Source organism: Moschus berezovskii, chromosome 11, assembly GCF_049115385.1.
Source record: "Moschus berezovskii isolate FMDL1 chromosome 11, NW_MosBer_1.0, whole genome shotgun sequence".
Lineage (NCBI taxonomy): Eukaryota > Metazoa > Chordata > Mammalia > Artiodactyla > Moschidae > Moschus > Moschus berezovskii.
In genome coordinates, this window is record NC_142470.1 from 83,406,711 (window position 1) to 83,426,251 (window position 19,541).

General features: G+C 35.9%; 1 protein-coding gene across 6 annotated transcripts in view; it reads right to left on the minus strand.

The window, feature by feature from the left end:
* EML4 (EMAP like 4) overlaps positions 1–19,541 on the minus strand; it is a 157,361-nt gene that overhangs the window by 48,465 nt on the left and 89,355 nt on the right. For 4 of the 6 annotated variants that reach the window (XM_088841520.1, XM_088841522.1, XM_088841521.1 and 1 more), the window contains exons 4-9: positions 17,933–18,103; positions 15,950–16,078; positions 15,450–15,475; positions 15,223–15,279; positions 2,215–2,338; positions 582–731 (exon numbers count right to left, since the gene is read on the minus strand). In XM_088841520.1, coding sequence (XP_088697646.1) covers positions 582–731; positions 2,215–2,338; positions 15,223–15,279; positions 15,450–15,475; positions 15,950–16,078; positions 17,933–18,103 — 657 coding nt within the window. The remainder of the gene's footprint in view (positions 1–581; positions 732–2,214; positions 2,339–15,222; positions 15,280–15,449; positions 15,476–15,949; positions 16,079–17,932; positions 18,104–19,541) is intronic. The other 2 variants (XM_055400854.2, XM_055400855.2) reach the window with 2 other exon arrangements.

Genomic DNA, 19,541 nt, shown 5'->3' on the forward strand with positions numbered 1-19,541 from the left:
AATGTTGGAAAATAATGAATTTAAGCAACAGGTAATTAAAGTTAACCTCGAAGCAGTAAAATTGAGAACTTCAAAAACATGCCAAGCATAGGAAAGGAGTTCTCACATTTTTATGGTTCTCACTCTATTTTACAGTTTGATCCTTATTCAGCTATGATTTCCCTTTCCTCCCAAAAGTCTCAAGTTCAAAACATACCTACATAAAATAAATTCTCAATAAATATTAAGTAACCAATAATCACTCTCAGAAGTATGTAAAAGTCTAGTCTGCCACATATATCTGATGTTATAGGCCAGAGGAAAAGGTATAAAAAATCTGGGAAAGCAAAAGAAGCCCCCATTAAAATTTATAGATGATATGTTGCAGGTGTCTACTGCAGGCACCTGTTGAGCAGGTATCACACCAACTATTTTGGAGGCCTGTAAGTCTTTTTTATTTTTGAAATCTATCTACAGGATGTCCATAATATCCTTAAATTCTCATTTTTCCACAAGAAATCATTTCCAATAAAAACCGAGCTTAATAAAATACAAAAATACAAGCATGAAATTAAAAAAAATATACATTAAATGATACTAACCATTTTACACAGTCTGTATGACCCAGGTAGTGCCGTTGAGTTCTCTCTTCATAATTAAATAGTACTACTACTGATGCTATGAAATAAACAATTTCCCCGGTAGGAAGAAGGTAAACATTAGCTCGACAATCCTTTCCTCGATAACCATATCTTAAAAGAAAGAGTCAAGGGTTCGAACAAACATAACTTTCAAAATGTTAAATAATTTATTAATGGATATGTAAGGGAATCAGTATAAGAAAAGAGGACTGGACTGGAACTATAAGTCATGTCCTGCCATTAGCCCTTATGCAGTTCCAAGACTTTTAATATGCTTAAATCTTAGTTTCCTCATTCAACCAACAAATACATATTGAGCTCCTAATGTGTATCAGGCATAGAGCAGAACATGCCCTTCTGAACAAAAAAATGTGGGCCTGTGTCCCTGGAGTTCATGCTTTTCAAAGGTAACAAAAATTTACACCTAGTATATCATCAGAAATTGTGGAAGGAAAAACAACAGGATGCTAGGAGAAAACATAAAAGGAAGATCTAACTTAAATGGAGAGAGAAAAAGAGAGAGATCAAAAGAAGGGCTACTTGAGGGAATTTCCTGGTGATCTACTGGTTGGACTCTGTGCTTTCACTGCTTAACCAGGTTTGATCCCTATTTGGGACCTGCTGCTGCTGAGTCACTTCAGTCGTGTCCGACTCTGTGTGACCCCACAGACAGAAGCCCACCAGGCTCCCCCGTCCCTGGGATTCTCCAGGCAAGAACACTGAAGATCCCACAAACCGCATGGTGCAGCCCAAAATTAAAACAAAAGAAGAGCTACTTGAAAAAGTGACACTTATACTTGACCTAAATGAAGAATAAGAGATAGCTAGGCACAGTTTGGTATAAGCAGAGTGCCTGCTAAAAAACAGTGCAGAATCACAAGATTGGTGAATTTTCTCAAGCTAATTTCTGCCAAAAAGAGAGACTGATTCAAGGAGTGGGAAAGAGGATGTAAGAGAATGGAGGCAAAAAGCAAAGTTTTAAGTTTCTTCTGCTTCACTGAGAATTTCTTAGAATGCCTAAGAGAAATGAAGCTTCCTAAGTGAAATAAGGAGCACTGTTTTATATACTCAGTTTTAAGAAAATGTCTGGTTGTGAAGAAGTTAATTCTCAAATTAAAATCTACCTTGCTAATTACAGCTCTTAGTAAGATAATTCATATTATTTCTAAGGTTACAAAATGCTTAACTGATGTTTCCTTATTTAATTCTTAGAATGGACCTGTGAGGTAGGGATTACCGACCTCTTTTTATACTGGAAGAAGTAAGGTTCATTGGGGGTAAGTGGCAGAGCCAAGACTCAAAACACCAGCCTTCCAATTCTAGTCTGATGCCTCTTTCACTACACCACAAGCACCTGCCTTGATGTCCATGGAATACTGCTTACTCTATCTGAAGATATTAATTTTGGTGCTTTTAAGTTGCTAACAGCAATATACACATAATATGTGAAAGAACTAGAGATGACATCTCTTTACTTTCTCAAGTGGTCACTGTTTATCACGTTTACTTGACATAAAGACAAATATGATAGATGTTAGGTAATTTTTCTTAAAGAAGGAGCAAACAAATTTGCTTTCACAATAGAAAAGGATACACCCACTCCAGTTTGAGCTTCTCAGGAGGCAGTTCTGTTCTGATGTCATCATAGTTGTCAACATCAGAAGGAATGAACATTGTAATTGGTCGACCTCGCATAAACATTTTAATGTATTCTCCTTCTGTTGAAACACAAGAAAAAAATTAAGACAGATGTATTTGCTGAATATTCATAGAAAAATGGATTATTAATATGATATAATAAAAATAAGACAGAAAATAGCTACTTCAGAATTCTAGTCTCATATATAACTGCTTTTGTATAAAGACTTAGTTTAAAACATCAAAGGAAAAAAATCACTGGTCATTCCTTAAGTGAGAATAACTTTTCATAATTAAAATATAATTTATCTATAATTTGACACATTTCAACAACAAAGTCAGGAAAGTTGAGATATAAAAATGCAAGAGGAAACAATTTTGTGATGGAAGGTTCTCTGACAATTGAAAAAAAGATTATCAGAGTACTCTGACAACAACCATGTCTGCCACATTACCTGATCAACCGACTGACATTTAATGATGGCCACAGAACACACCATGAGTGCAGTGAGACAGCCCCATAAGTCAAGGACAGAGGGAGAGAGAGACTAAGCACTGTTACACAGAGCAGTGATCAGAGATGGAGGGAAAGATGACCAACGTCCTTCATTTCACAACTGTGCTTACAATCAGCCTTGAGTTTAAGCAATTAAATTCAATTATAATACACTAAAATCTTAAAGACAGTGCTAGGAAATAGTTTTCTAGTTTGCAGCATAGGTAATATAAACATAACAGCACAAACATCTTTTATTTACATAAACCAAGAGTTGCTTGTAACATCTGCAATAGTCTAAAACTAAAAATGTTAAAAAGACAACTCCAGAATCAAATCAACATTTATGGTACACTCTCTTACAAATGAAGACAATACTTAAGTGAACAGGTCAGACTGTAAGTCTCAGGAAACAAAACAAAAACACCCATCCTTGGCTGACCTACATACAGACAGTTTTAATAAATATTGATGGTGGCTGTGAAATGTTTACAAAAGAACCTAAAAGGGAAGGAGAAAATAAGGGACTGAGTACAAATACATAGGCACTGTCTAGAACTTGCTAACCTGTCTGTTATGATAGGAAAATCATGTTAGAAACAAAGTGTGATTATCAATCACAGGTTGAATCAACTTTAGGACTTCTAATAATGAATGACCTAAGCTACTAAGGAGATGTGGAGATAATTCAATAGCTTATGTAACACAAACCATGAAAGCAGGAGGAAAAAAAAACTATTTGCTGAATGTTTGTAAGTATTTCTTCAGAGTCAGACCTTTAAACTGTACTTGCTATGGGTGAGAAGTTCAAGTTATTTTTATTATTATTACAGTGTGCTCAGCCTCAGGGTTTGATCTAAGAACAGGCTAAGACCTCCCATGCCACACTTTTTTAATACCACATGATGTATGTCTCTATTACTTCTGAATCTAAGAGTGGGCTCTGTTTCCTGGACTTTGATGATAACTAAATGATTTAGTTATCAGTTGTAACTATCTCCCTTCAGCAATCATCTTTATCTGTATCTCCCTGTCATTTTTTTGTAAAGTCCACTTTCTTCTAGTGTCAATCTGTTACATAATTTTCCCTCTAGTTGGTCTTTTTTCTTTTTAAAGAAAATAAATCCTTAAAGGGAAATATTCTGTCCTGTGGAATTTCTTCAAGGTCATTCACTGGTCAGAGGTGTATAGCATAAATACTTTCTGAATGGAAAAAGATATTCCATAGATGTTTCTATTGCCAGTTAAAAGAGACTGTATATCCAGCAAAGGGAATGGCTTAGGACAGCATCAAAGAAAAAAAGTGCCCTCCTCTGCTAATAAGGGCTTCCCTGGTGGCTCAGAGGGTAAAGTGTCTGACTGCAACATGGGAGACCTGGGTTCAATCCCTGGGTCGGGAAGATCCCCCAGAGAAGGAAATGGCAACCCACTCCAGTATTCTTGCCTGGAAAATGCCATGGACGGAGGAACCTGGTAGGCTACAGTCAATGGGATCGCAAAGAGTTGTACACGACTGAGCAACTTCACTTCTGCTAATAGCGACAGCTCAGAATACTGCACTGATTCCTTCAGCAACTGTAAAGCAGCGCAAGCAACCAAGTATAAGCCAAGTAGCTGTATCTATGCTTGCAAACTTTTCTAATATAAGATAAAAATGGCAATGCATGTTAGGATGAAAATCCTTTTCCTGTCTATAAATTGGCAGTATACATGTTGGAGGCTGAATATATATCTAGACACTGGGAACAATTCCGGAAACTGAAGGGGGCAACACATTATAGTGGAAAAGAGCGTGAGCTTTAGAGAAACACTATCTGGGATTTGAATCCCAGCTTTATCCTCTTCCTAACCATAAGACTCTGGCCTCATATTCCTAATAAATACAATGATACTACTACTTTTTGGAATTCTGACTGAACAAATAAAATATCACACTGTAAAGTATAAGGTCTTGACAAGTATTTCTTTCCTTCCCTTTGGATTTGTAAGCATTCTAAACACTGTCTAGGAACTGCTTACAATACATGATCCAACACTATCGTCTCTTTAAAGTGACTGTCCACAGAAGAGCAACTGCAGGCAAATGAGCTAGAATTCTGAGGGTACTATCTGGACAACTAATACAGGGGTCACAAGTTCAAGTGTCTAGAGGCCCAGGCAGGAAATGCAAATTGAGAGCCCTGGGAGTAATGGGATGAACAGTTAGGATGGGGGTACAGGTATCCACCAGGCCCATCTTAGTGAGGCAGCAGTTAATCAACCTCAGGAAAAATGTGGGCCCAGTGCTGCTAGAGCTTCTCATTTTTCAAGAGAAACAGAAATCTATAATTTATTGTGAAGTATCCCAATTTTTAAATGTTTACTCCTTTGCCAAAGAGGGAGAATACCATGTGAAAACACACCTTCGGCCTACACAGAGTTCACTAGTTTGCAGACTAAGAAGAGAGTCTTTACCTTGGGAGTTAGACAAAATATATAGATGAAGAACCTCTTTCCTCCTCAATCACTAGTAAGTCAAATTCTCATGGCAAACATTTTGAATCTGTCAGGTTTCTTGACCTTATAGCTAAACAACTCAGTTGTTTTACCCAACTGCTACTTTCTGGCTATCCTCATTGTACACCAGCATTAAAGTCAAGGGGAAGACAGGGGCCATGGGACTGGTCAAAAAAGAATATGAGGTCAGTGATATTAATTAATATATTAATAAAGTCTGGTGGTCCAGAAATGTGAGAAAAAGAAATGATTAAATTATCTATCTCTTGATAATTAGTAAACACAGCATAGGGCTATCTGTATTCAATAATGAAGCTGCTGCTTCCTGAAATGTAATTCATCTCAACATTTTATTTATTTTGACACTGAAAATTCCTGGTACTGAGAGGGTGGCTATAGAGTATAGTGTACAGAACGCAAGCTTGTGATAAAGGCCATCCTTATCTGAATCTAAGTTTTACCACCTACTAAGCTTATGCTCAAATAAAATAAATATTCTTAATTGAATCTGATCAATGATAGATACCTTAATTATAAAAGAAGAAATTCAGGGTATTCCTGGTGATCTAGTGGTTAGAACTGGTGCATTCATTGCCAGGCCCCAGGTTCAATCCCTGATCAGGGAACTAAGATCCTCCAAGTCACATGGTGTAAGGAAAAATAAATAAACAAAGAAACCCCCAAGAAATTGTGTGGGATATTGTTAATAAATCTTATCAGTTCATTTCTCTAGATACATATAATGTTGGAACTGGAAGAAATCTTACAGTTCACCTTGTCCAAACACCTATTTTTACAGAAGGAGAAACCAAGGCTCAGAAAGGTCAAATGAGTTCCTAGACTGTGTTCCAAAATGCCTATTACTTAGAACTTGTGAAATATATTCTTTCTAAACTATTGTTCTAGATCTGCACAATTTGAAACAAGAGCCACTGGTAGAACACTTCGAAGGCAGTTAGTGTGAACTGAGACATGCTCTAAGTATAAAATACACATGACAGTTTGAAGATTTTTGTATGGAAAAAAAAAGTAAAACATTTCCTTAATGTTCCCCAACCCATGCCCACGTCTCCCACCCCCCAGCTTCATGATATGTGGAATCTTAGTTTCCTGTCCAGGAAGTAAACCCATACCCTCTGCATTGAACGTACAGCATCTTAACCACTGGGCTACCAGGTAAGTCACTCATTAATGGTTTTGTATATTGACCGCCCATTGATATTCTAAATATACTGGATTAAATATATTAATCTTGTTGTTTAGTCACTGAGTTATGTCTGACTCTGTGATTCCACAGACTGCAGCCTGCCAGGCTCCTCTGTCCATGAGACTTTCCAGGCAAGAATACTGAAGGGGGCTGCCGTTTCCTTCTCCAGGGGGATCTTCCCGACCCAAGGATTGAATCCTAGTTTCCTGCATTGGCAGGTGGGTTCTTTACCACTGAGCCACCAGAGAAGCCCAAACTTATCTTACCTGTGAAATTTTCTTTTTTAAAAATGTTGCTATTAGAACATTTAAAATTATATGTGCTTTATATATCATATTTCCATTGGACAGTACTGTTCAGACAGTGGTGAGGTCCTTAGGCTACATAAGTCCAATAAGCTGATAATGTAGCTTACTTATAATCCAAATAGTATTAGCTTGAGCCCTGAATTCCCAACAATAGGAAATCAGAGTACAAGAGAAGAAAAAGATGTTTCTGCTCTATTCTCTTTTGGAACAGTGAATCTTAAGACAAAAATATGAAATACTGTATTTTCTATGTCCTTCATGCACACCACTTAGTTCTCGCCCTTCAGTCTCCTCACGTGCTGTTAGCTCTTCTACGTTAGCATCTCCCCTGGGCTGTCTTATCTTCCAAAGTGCTCCAGATTGCAAAATGATCTTTATATTCCCTAATCCAAACTTTCTGAGGTAGTTACTCTCAGGTGTTCTGAGAAAAGTACTGCTGAAATGATTGATATTGACATAAACAACTGGTTATCAATATTATATGCTTAAAAGATGGTCATCAAAATGTATTACTCTTTCACAGATTGTAACAAAGCAAAAGGAAAAATTCAGGAAAAGTATATTAGAAAACTGTACTCTTATCCAGGACTGTTTCCTTCTGTGTCTTTTTTTTTTTTTTTAAATAGCTTTCCCTATTTCTACACCTAGAGATATTAAAGGAAAAAAAAAAAAAGCCCTAAAGACAACAGCAGCAGAGCTTCAAGGGTTTGGACTATGATTTGTACTTTATGTAATGGGCACAGCCTGTAGAAAGCCTTCTGACCTTCTAGAATGCTTACAGTTTAAAGCATCTTTCTCCCAAAGTTTTCACTTTAGAAATTTATATTTATTTGTATTTCATGATCTTTAAAACTAAAAGACTCCCCCCCACCCACAACTGAATTTGGGTTTTGTATTTCACTAAAATGTGGCAGTGTGAGTCTACCCAATTTCAGCAAACAGAAAATTTCAGAGTCTTTACCTTGAGCTTTTTCTCAGATACTACCAGCTCTACTCCCCCAAACCACACAGCTACAGAACAGGCCAGTAAACAAGATGCTAGAAATACTGTCCACAATTTTATGGCAGAAAGTGACAAAAACCATTTAAGGAAAGTTAAAATTTTCTCTTAAAACAAATTTATTTTTAAAATATTTCAAGTTTTACACTAGAGTAATATTTTTTTAAATTCCAATGAAACTACGTAATTTATAAGGATCTTTGGATTTTAAATAAGAAAGTTGATATATGCTATAATAAAATCTTAATTTCACTCCTTTTCAAAGGTATAGCTGTAAAAATAGATCATAAAATGCAGACTGCAAAATAAAAAGGAGAGTCATAAATTTAGGATATATCAGTTCAGTTCAGTCGCTCAGTCGTGTCCGACTCTCCGCGACCCCATGAATCACAGCACGCCAGGCCTCCCTGTCCATCACCAACTCCCGGAGTTCACTCAAACTCATGTCCATCAAGTCGGTGATGCCATCCAGCCATCTCATTCTCTGTCGTCCCCTTCTCCTCCCGCCCCCAATCCTTCCCAGCATCAGAGTCTTTTCCAGTGAGTCAGCTCGTCGCATGAGGTGGCCAAAGTATTGGAGTTTCAGCTTTAGCATCAGTCCTTCCAATGAACACCCAGGATTGATCTCCTTTAGAATGGACTGGTTGGATCTCCTTGCAGTCCAAGGGACTCTCAAGAGTCTTCTCCAGCACCACCGTTCAAAAGCATCAATTCTTCGGCGATCAGCTTTCTTCACAGTCCAACTCTCACATCCATACATGACCACGGGAAAAACCATAGCCTTGACTAGACGGACCTTGGTGGGCAAAGTAATGTCTCTGCTTTTTAATATACTATCAAGGTTGGTCATAACTTTCCTTCCAAGGAGTAAGCGTCTTTTAATTTCCTGGCTGCAATCAGCATCCGCAGTGATTTTGGGGCCCAAAAAAATAGACACTGTTTCCACTGTTTTCCCATCTATTTCCCATGAAGTGATGGGACCAGATGCCATGATCTTTGTTTTCTGAATGTTGAGCTTCAAGCCAACCTTTTCACTCTCCTCTTTCATCAAGAGGCTTTTGAGTTCCTCTTCACTTTCTGCCATAAGGGTGGTGTCATATGCATATCTGAGGTTATTGATATTTCTCCCAGCAATCTTGATTCCAGCTTGTGCTTCTTCCAGCCCAGCGTTCCTCATGTACTCTGCATATAAGTTAAATAAGCAGGGTGATAATATACAGCCTTGACGTACTCCTTTTCCTATTTGGAACCAGTCTGTTGTTCCATGTACAGTTCTGACTGTTGCTTAGGATATATAATCTAACCTTATTTTGCACATCAAAAAAATTCCTAGTTGCGGTGCTTGTCAAATATTAGTTAGTTTTACTGGCTTGGGCAAGAACACAGGTCTGAAAAATCTGACAAAATGCTAAAACCTTAATTTTTCTTGTTTTACAGGTAGAGTTCTACAAGCTGGTAAATTTTACTGAATTCTTAATTACTGATACGTGAGGGTGGGGTGAGGGTACACAATGAAGATATAACAGATGTGAACCGGGACTCTGAGGAGCTGACAACAGAGATGCATAACCAAACCTTATGCATCTGCTGGTCAACACATACTAATCATAGCAATGAGTCAATCTGCAGTCAACTGCTTTCTTAAATCTAAACTTCCTTTAGTCAGATTTCTCTCTTTTTTTAACAACTGTTACTATAATAGAATTACTTGAAAATATCAGATATGGGAGTTTGCTTAAGCATTTCAGATTATTTTTATTGTGTGAACAAGGCTTTCTTTGGTAAAAGAAGGGAAATAAATCTATTCAACAACACAGGGCACACAAAACTTCTAAAAGATTTGCTATATTGCTGAAAACATTTCTAAACTAAGCAAAATATGGTTTTTAGAAAAGTCCCTCAAATCACTCACTTATATCTACAGGAAAAGTTATCTTAAACACTAAATAAATGAAAAAAAATTCTTCACTTTATCTGAATATACCAAATTGGATTTAATTTTTCTAAAAAAAAAAAAAAGAAATTCCAGATATCAAAATATTTGTCCCTCTAGCTCTTTCCCAATTAACTACAGTAGAAAGAGAATCAAGAGGCCCAAGGAGAATGATAAAAACTTATCTATAAAATTTTAATTAAACAGGATTGACAGACTTCAGCTTATCTTTAATGTTTTCTTTTTTTTTTTTTAAAAAAGGTACTTCCCCAGTGGTCCAGTGGTTAAGGCTTTGAGCTCCTAATGCAAGGGGCATGGATTTGATCCCTGGTTGGGGAACTAAGATATATCACGTGGTATAGCTGAGGAAAAAAAAAAAGGTGAATTAGAAAAAAAGAAAAAACCTGAGTTAAATAAAGCAAAATGTAAAGATCTAATAAATTTGGGGGGTCAGTATATGAGTGCTTGTTGTATTATTTGCATGTATTTTTAGAAAGATTAAAATCTTTAAAAAGTTTAAAAAGCATTATTAAAGGAAATAATCAATAGAATATTTTTGGTGAATTGCTCCTTGGAGAATCAACCATGAGTATGGCTTAGAAATGTGGTATGTAATTAATTCACTCTGTCTTTCCTGCACTCTCGTGTATGTCACTGATGATTTGTACCTCTTTTCTGCTACGCTAATCACAAGTTTCAGAATTCTTTTCAAAGCACTTGAGGAAAACAGGAACAACTGATAGAATGAGCAACACAACGTGGAGGCTGATTGTCATTTCCAGACAGAATGGATTTCTAATTCTACCAGCTCAGTGAACCGGCATGCTTAAGGAATGAATATTTTCCAGTTAATTATATTTCCTAGTTTAAATTAAACAAAACAAAACAAAAAACTTCTACCTACAGTTGTGAAAATTCAGTATGGGTGAAATGTCTTCAAACACAGCAAAATAAATATGTACAAGACTGGAAATTCTCATGAAAACTCCTATTCTCCATGTTCAAAGGGGGCGTGCTAAGTCACTTCAGTTGTGTCCGATTCTTTGTGACCCTATGGACTGTAACCTGCCAGGCTCCTCTGTCCATGGAACATACTGGAGTGGGTTGCCAGGCCCTTCTTCAGGGGATCTTTCCAACCCAGAGACTGAACCTGTATCTGTTACGTCTCATGCATCAGCAGGTGAGTTCTTTACCACTAGAATCATCAAAGGGGGGCAGTCGGGGCTTTTTTCTCAGCTGAAAATAAGCAAAGAGGATGTCAAAAACACATATTCTAGAAGCTGGGGTGATCTGTATTTTAAAAAATTAGACAGCCCTGAAATATATTTTAATCTAGACGACTGTCACTAACAACAAGAAATCAGATCTCTGCTTAAAAAAAAAATTTCCAACAGAGAAGAAGTCCCCTCCTTTTTGGTCTCTTTTTAAATACAGGGAATACACATGGACAAAGCCAAGACCCAGATATCTAATTAATATTTATATATTCTATTTAACATATGCCAATAGATAAATTTTAGTATTGAGTATATTTTTTGGAAGTGCAATATTTGGTTTCCTTCCCCTTCTGCTTATTTACACTTAAAATAGATTTAAGGTTAGGATCCTTCTTTCTAACTTCTGGAATTGCAAAGTTCTGGATATTATCTTGGAAACAACAAGGAAAGATTCTATCTGTAGCTCAAGGGCTTTTGATTTCTTTGGTTGGTTTCAAACTGCACATCCTCTCAGCAGGTGACAATATACCTCCTCTTAGCAGGTAGCACAATATACAAACAGTGTCAGTAGGACACTGCTACTCTATATTCTTGCAGTAAATTTTAGCTATGTTTTCAGATACAATGCTCAGTTTACACAAATGTGATCAGGTTTTAGGACAGAACATGCCTGGAGCCAACAGATCAGAAAACAATACTAAGCACTAAGCAAAAGCACCTGCAGTCAAACTCTTCAGAGGTAGATGAGTTAGAGAAGGTATGAGGGGCTGTCTTCCATTTTCTATTTGTTGTGAGAAAGACCTTTCAAAAAGTGATTAAAGAGATTCTTGGCAATATGCAGTCTAAGCCAAAGGATGTATCAGGAAACCGAGGTCCAAGGTCCCAAGAGGCAGTGAAAAATTTATTAACAGATGAAGGATGTTTTATCTTCTTTCATAATTTCCTCTGGCAAATGAAATTTTAGTTTCTTCCCAACCAACACTCATAACTGTTGTCACTGTAACATTCTGATTCTTTAAACTTCTGTGATTCACCCCAACTAGGTCTCATGCTTATTATTCTTATGCTCTTTCCACTAAATAACATCGCTTTCCTTTCCTAAGTGAGGTGTCTAATGACACCTCTCTTGCTTAGAATGAATCTATATTCTGCAAGTGGAGTGGTTAACAAACACAGAATTGTATGCACATTATGATCAAGGACCTCCTAGATGCTGCTAACACAGCAAGAAGGCTCTTAACTCAGAGCTTATGTATTTCCAATTTTCTCTGCTCATGAAATTCTTTTCTTTGGATACCCAATTGTACACTTACTTCCTTTCAGGTGACTCAACGTCACTTTATCAGAGATGTCTCCCCTAACCACTCTATATAAAACAGCAATTCTCCCCTCTCCTTGTTCTTCCTCAATGTGTATTACTTCCTGATATGTTAAATAGTTATTATTTGTTTCTTATAGGTAGAATATAAGTTCCACAGAGTTCAGACAATATGGTATAGTACACCTAGACGAGCGATTGCCCTATGTACATTCCATTTCACCTCCTACTGCTTTCAACCATAGTTTCCTTTCTTCAAAGTGCTGATCATGTAGATTTACTGCTCTTTTACTTTGCTAGGCTTAAAGAACACAGTGCTTTCAGGTGAAGCTTTCTCTGCTACCACTCATTTATGTATACCAAATGTAAATCAGCTTGTTCCCAAATCAAAGCAGATGGCTTAGAACAAGTCACACTTGTCACTGTCAAAAGAGCTAGAGAACTAATAAATCACATTAAAAAAGACTATCCAAAAATGAGATACTTTAAATAGCTAAAGTATAAGAAAATGTGCTGTGAAATATATTATGCAAAATAAATACTAAACAATCTACAACTTACATTAAGTGAAGACCATCTATTTAATGGTCATCTTTTCATCTTAACTCCACATATTTAAGTGCAAAGTTTTACTGTTACATTCATAATAACGAAAATTTATTTGGTACTATGTGCCATGTGCTATGACACTTCATTATCTTTAATTTTTATAATAATCCTTCAAGGTTTTTTATTGTTGTCTCAACTATAGATAAGAAAACAAAGACAAGATTAATTAATCTGCTTTTGATCACAGGTTAAGTAAATGGTGAAACCAGTCTTGACTTCAACTACAGGTGTTAAAGATCTACAGTATGTTGTTTGTTACACATTTCTACAAGTAAATTCAGATTTACAGGCAACTCAAGCGTAACTGTCCAAAACCAAACTATTCTTTCCTCCACATCTGCTGCTGCTGCTCCTAAGGCACTTCAGCCGTGCCCGACTCTGTGACCCCATAGGCGGAAGCCCAGCAGGCTCCCGCGTCCCTGGGACTCTCCACGCCTATCCCTCCTCAAATGTCCCTTACTTCAGCAGATGCCTCTTACCCACTTCCACGCTGGCCTTCATAGAGTCCCTCTGTTCCTTACCTCTATACCCTACCTACCTGCAATCTCTAGAACCCTCTGCTTCTTTCCACAGGCTCTGCTTCAGTCAGACCTGAATTATGTAGCAGGCTGAAGTGTAAGAGTTCTCCTTCAAGATACACTCTAATGATATATATTGCTGATTAAAGTGGCAAAAGAACAAACTCAAATTTCAAAAATAAGGCTTAATGCCAAGCAACACTTGACATTATTAAATTCCAACATCTGGAACAATTCCATCCATGGAATTTTCCAAACAAGAGTACTGGAGTGGTTTGCAATTTCCTTTTCCAAAGGATCCTCCTGACCCAGGGATCAAAATTCCATCTCATGTCTAATGCATTGGCAGGTGGGTTCTCTACCACTAGTGCCACATACAATTCTTGTAATAGAATTTAACTGATTTTTCTACATCTTTTTTCAGTTTTTCATTCCATCCTTTCTTCCCCACTTTGGTGATCCTTCTCTAGCAAAACTCTTCCCTTTTAAATACATTTACTTATCTGCCTATTTGGATGGTTCTGAAAATTGTCACCAACACAAACCACTCACTTATGACATACTAAGCATAAGTTAGTTCCCTTTTCCCTTAAAGGGCATACCACAGAATGACAGAGAGGTAGCCCTTTCTCATTTACCAGAACTATAAGGATTTTTATGAAATGTAAGTTCTTTAGCAAAACATGTAATAGTAGTAGCACATTTTAAAGGTACAGTGTTTTCTGTTTTTAAGTTCTTCCATATATATTCAGCAGTCTTGTGAAGTAAGCTTTATAGTTACTATTCTCAGATTAGAAAACCACAAAAAGATGTGGCCATTTTGCCTATGTCACAAGACTGCTATACAACAGAGCCAAATATTAAACACAGGCACTCTCCATTCACTGCTCCTTCCACTATCTATCATTATCTCTATTTTTTTTTTTTAATGGTTTGGCACATAGTAAGAATTGGCTTTGTAAATAAATTTTCACTTTTCCTTAAGGTATTTCAACCACTACTTAAACTGTACTTAATTAAAGAAGAAAGAGAAAATAAGACCTAACTGAAGGAAAACAGTAGCAAAAATCAACTTTATTTAGAATTTCTATGTAAAAACAAATGACCCAAAGAAGATCACAAATACTTTTTTCTTAGTAGAATCAAAGAAAGTAAAAATCTATAGAAATCAAGTTAAATCTCTAACAAAAATTTTAACCACAAGGTATATGGTTAATATAATAGCCTAGAAAAATAAAGATAACTATGACACATAGAAATTAGCTGTAAAAAGCATGCACAGGAAGGACATGCTTTTACTTAGAATAGCATGCTTCAATTAAATTTGCAGGCAATTGAAGGAGAATGTAAAACTGATATATAAATCTTACCTACTTTGCAATTAAATTAAATACACATTTACAGAAAGTCTGCTCTCTTTTTTTGGGTCAGAACAAGCCAACAACAGCAAGTAGCCAGAAATTACAATTAATATAAAAGAAAAATTTAAGAGGAAATGGATTTGCTAGACTCATTACATTTTAAGTCTTAGCTTCAAGAAATGAGTGATTATTTGCAATGAAGTTGGCAAGACAGGAAACTGAGTTAAAATTTATCAATCTTTTAAATGGCTTTTCTAAGAACTTTTTTTAAGGGGGGGAAATTCCCCTTGGTATTTTATACCTCTTTGTGATGATATATTTATTTCTACTGTTGACTTTGACTCTTCAGAGCTCATAGAAGTGGAAATGGATTCACTAGTTCAAATTACCATATTTTCTTCATTAAGAGGAAAGTCAGGTAGTATAAATAATGAAAAGCCAAATAAGAGATCCAGAAGGAAATTAACTAAGAAGGCGACCAACTGCGTAGCTTATTCTTACCTTGGCTGTTTTTTTCACGGGTTGACATTTTTGCTGGTTGAGACAAAAATGACATATCTTACAATAAAAATTAAGAGATTTTCTTAGATGACTATAAAATATGTTTCTTTTTTATTATTGTGAGCTAATAAATAAAATACACTGAATGAAAATAAGTCAATATTCTTATCAAGAGGGAAAACTTATGATTTAGAAAAAATATTTTTTAAAAAGGATCTTTAATTTACCTTGGTTGATGATGACATCTTTATGCCTACAAAAGGAATTCAAAGATATTTATTTCATAACCTTACTTGGCTCACCATTATAGTCACCTGAAAATTGCAAAAGCTTTAATGTCTAGGCTACATCCTAAGTAAATCTGCAGGTCTGAAATTCAGGCATCAGTATTCTTTAAAGTTTCTCACTGGTCTCAACTACCAATATACACTGTGTCATAAAACAAGGAATATTCCATTAGGATCACTTAAATAGTAAAACACAGAAAGAATTTATGAAAAATACTCAAATTTTATGACATTATTGAGATTTATTATGAGTTGAGAAGCATTAACAGGAAGACACAGCCTTTTTTAAAGAACACAAAAGAAAAAAATGTACTTAGAAGAAAAAAGATATAAATTATAAATACAGATTTTTTAAAATGATTCAAACAAGGCATATAACTGCACATGCAAACATGATAGTAAAAGAACTAGTAATTTTCAGATAGAAGTATAATACTTACTTGTCTGTATTTTTTATAACTTTTGATATTAATTTTGATGTTGAAACTGCCCTCAATAATTTATTACGGCTGTCGTCTGAATTTTCCCATGAATTGTGTGACTTTTCAGCTGTCGGTGGTCGTTTTATGCTGGAAGAAACATATTAATTTATTAGAGAAAAATTCTATGCATAGCAATGACATGTAATTGACAGTTTGATTAGAACATATAAGCAGCAATTAACATTTTCTTAAAGCTAATCCAGAAAAGAGAAAGCATGATTAGTTGAAAGGTTCTGTGCTTGGATGAGTGAAGGAGTTAAACAAGGCAATTACCTAGTCTGTTTTTTAATTTTCACTATTTTTCAAAAGATTCACTAGAATAAATAGTACTTGATGTTTAGAACACCCATGTGCTTAAATCTGAATAATTACTCTCTCTCATAATTTATGAAATTGTGTGAATGTGTGAAAAGACTTATTCAAAATCATGACAAGGCTGCTATTTTCATTTTTTATGTCCTCATGTAATTAAATTATATATGGTACAAATGACAATTTCTAAATAATTGTGGGACTAAAAGCAAAACTCTTGTTTGTATCTCTCAGTTTTACCCATGATCAGAAATAAAAACATTTTAATTAGGAAAGTTTTGATAATATCAAAACTAACCCCATATATTTACAACAAATATTTTGATTTATAAATGATTTTTTTGCTGCACTGTTAACTGCCCTACAACTCATCCAATCTTCAATACATCTTGTAATAGTACATTCAAAGAGAAATTCAGAATGGCAAGCACATTTCCAGGAGACCTTAAGAAGCTGAAAAAGAGATCTGGGACAAAGAAGATGCCAAGTCAAATCAGAACCTTAAAGAGACTGATTACAAAAAAGCCACCTTTAATCACACACAATCCAAGGCTGCAAAACATTAATAAGCTATATCCAAGAAAAATTCCACATTAGATCAGGCAGAAGAATTACAAACCATTAAGACAGGATAAGAATCTGTGTGAGACACACAAAGCATTTTAAAAATGTTAAACATGCATCAATCAAGTGAAGGGTGTTGTGTTTTCCCAAATTTTCCATTAGAGATTTGAGGCAAAATAGTAAGCTAATCAAATAAAAATATATTAAAAATCTTTTAGGAATGGATGTCATTTGTTTTTATTAAAATCCTAGCCAGTTCTGGGAATGGTTTAATATTTTCCTAAGATTTCCAAGTGGAAGTATGATGATAAAATATATCTATACCTAATCAAAAAGCTTGAATCAACAACCCTAAAGCAGGCAAATTTCATTAAGTTGGTCTAAATATTTGACTACAAGGCAGCTGTAGTGCTGAACTCCCAGCATGCAAGTTTAGACCCCCAATTTAGGCTCACACACATTGTTAGAACGTTTCTCCCTTCTCCCCTTCTCATAACTTTAAAATATTAATTATTAAGACACAGAGAGAAGCCCTCAAGCAAGCCTTTAGCACAGAAAAGATTAGGAGAAATGAATTCAATTCTCTACTCAAGCAAGAACTTATCCTCCCAAAACCCCAAACTGAAACTGAGATGCAGTCACAGCAGAGCCGCGTGTTGTGAGGCCCTGATGAGCCGAAGGCTGTAATGATGCCAAAATACGGTGAGCATAAGGACACATGCAATTTCTTATCCATGGCTATAAATTTATGCATTGATACATATATTTTTAATATTCCGTAATTTTAAAATGTTCTTTTGGTTTTAGAGTAGATTACCTTTGCCTTCCTTTCATCTTTATCACTTAGCTTTTTCTTCAAGTTTTAACTTATAGATTTTGAATGATAATTTTAAATTATCATTCTCCAATGTATTAAAATACAGATTACTGCCACAAAGAAGTGAAGGGAAAAAAGTCAATAAGTTTTTCTCTCAGAATCCATGGATAGCCAACTTTTTCTAAAGTCACAGAATTTAGGGATCATTACAACCATTCCCTAACTCTGTACTTGGGGTCAGTTAAAACCTTTTGGTGGGAGAATTCTTGCTTTCTTGAGTTTGCCTGTGTATTTGGAGAGGCTGTGAAGAGGGCTGGGGAGAAGGTGATGCTCGAATTTGTGGACTTTGATCATTAGAGTGAGAGTCCTCTTTTTTCTCTCTCTGTCCTTGTGGTTTTTCTTTCTTTTTTTCTGTACCACTGTAAAATAAAGTGTAACATGGAACAACACATATTTAAACAAAAAAGATACCAAATGATGGAAAAAGTTACTGCTATCACATAATTCAAAATCCTAAATCATACAGCTAATACAATTTACACTGCTTTCATTCAATAATGATATTTCTTTAAGAATTCTGGAAGCTATTAAAAATCTTCAGTAAAGAATTTATTATAATTCTAAGACAACATATCCTATGAAGATTGCCCCTTTGGACCGAATTGGCCTCTAATGCCTTATGCCTTAGCAAATTTGGGGGGACAGTAAAAGCTCTCTTAACTGACTTCAGTTTACCCAAACCAGAGCATTAGTGACACTATCTATTACCTCTGGTTAAGCACACTGACATCCAAGGAATACTAAATGCTCACATTCTGTAGGTTATTCTCTAATTCCTATTTCTTTTGTATACTTCTGCTCTCACCAGTTGAGTTTTACACTTACCAAGGGTCAACTGTGTTTTTTCCCCTGAACTTCTTTACGCCAGTTGTACTTGTTATTTTAATGATTAAGTTAATAAAATACAAAGAAAATTGACAAAATGTACATAGGAAAGAGAATAATTTCTATGTAGTCAAGGCTATGGTTTTTCCCGTGGTCATGTATGGATGTGAGAGTTGGACTGTGAAGAAAGCTGATCACCGAAAAATTGATGCTTTTGAACTGTGGTGTTGGAGAAGACTCTTGAGAGTCCCTTGGACTGCAAGGAGATCCAACCAGTCCATTCTAAAGGAGATCAATCCTGGGTGTTCATTGGAAGGACTGATGCTAAAGCTGAAACTGCAATACTTTGGCCACCTCATGCGACGAGTTGACTCACTGGAAAAGACTGATGCTGGGAAAGGTTGGGGGCGGGAGGAGAAGGGGACGACCGAGAATGAGATGGCAGGATGGCATCACCGACTCTGTGGACATGAGTTTGAGTGAACTCCGGGAGTTGGTGATGGACAGGGAGGCCTGGCGTGCTGTGATCATGGGGTCACGGAGAGTCGGACACGACTGAGCGACTGAACTGAACTGAAACTAAGCTGAATGCTTTGCAAAGGCCAAATAAAAATGAGTTACTAAAAGAACTGCTGTTAAATTTTGTGTAGGTGAAACAATTACAAAAGATTAAGAAAAAAATCACAGAAAAAAGATGGGTTCTAGTTCATACCATTTTGCAAGAATTTTAAGTTTCTTATTTTGTTTTAAAAAATGAAACGAAAAATTGCAAAAAACAATTTATGGGTGTATTTTACGCAAGACAGTAAGTAGTTTAATCAGATATGCATATTTAAGAGAGGAAAAAGGGGGAGACTCAGTCTTTCATTAAAAAAATCAACAAATGAACATAGTGAAAGTTGCTCAGTTATGTCCGACTCTTTGTGACCCCATGGACTGCAGTCCACCAGGCTCCTCTGTCCATGGAATTCT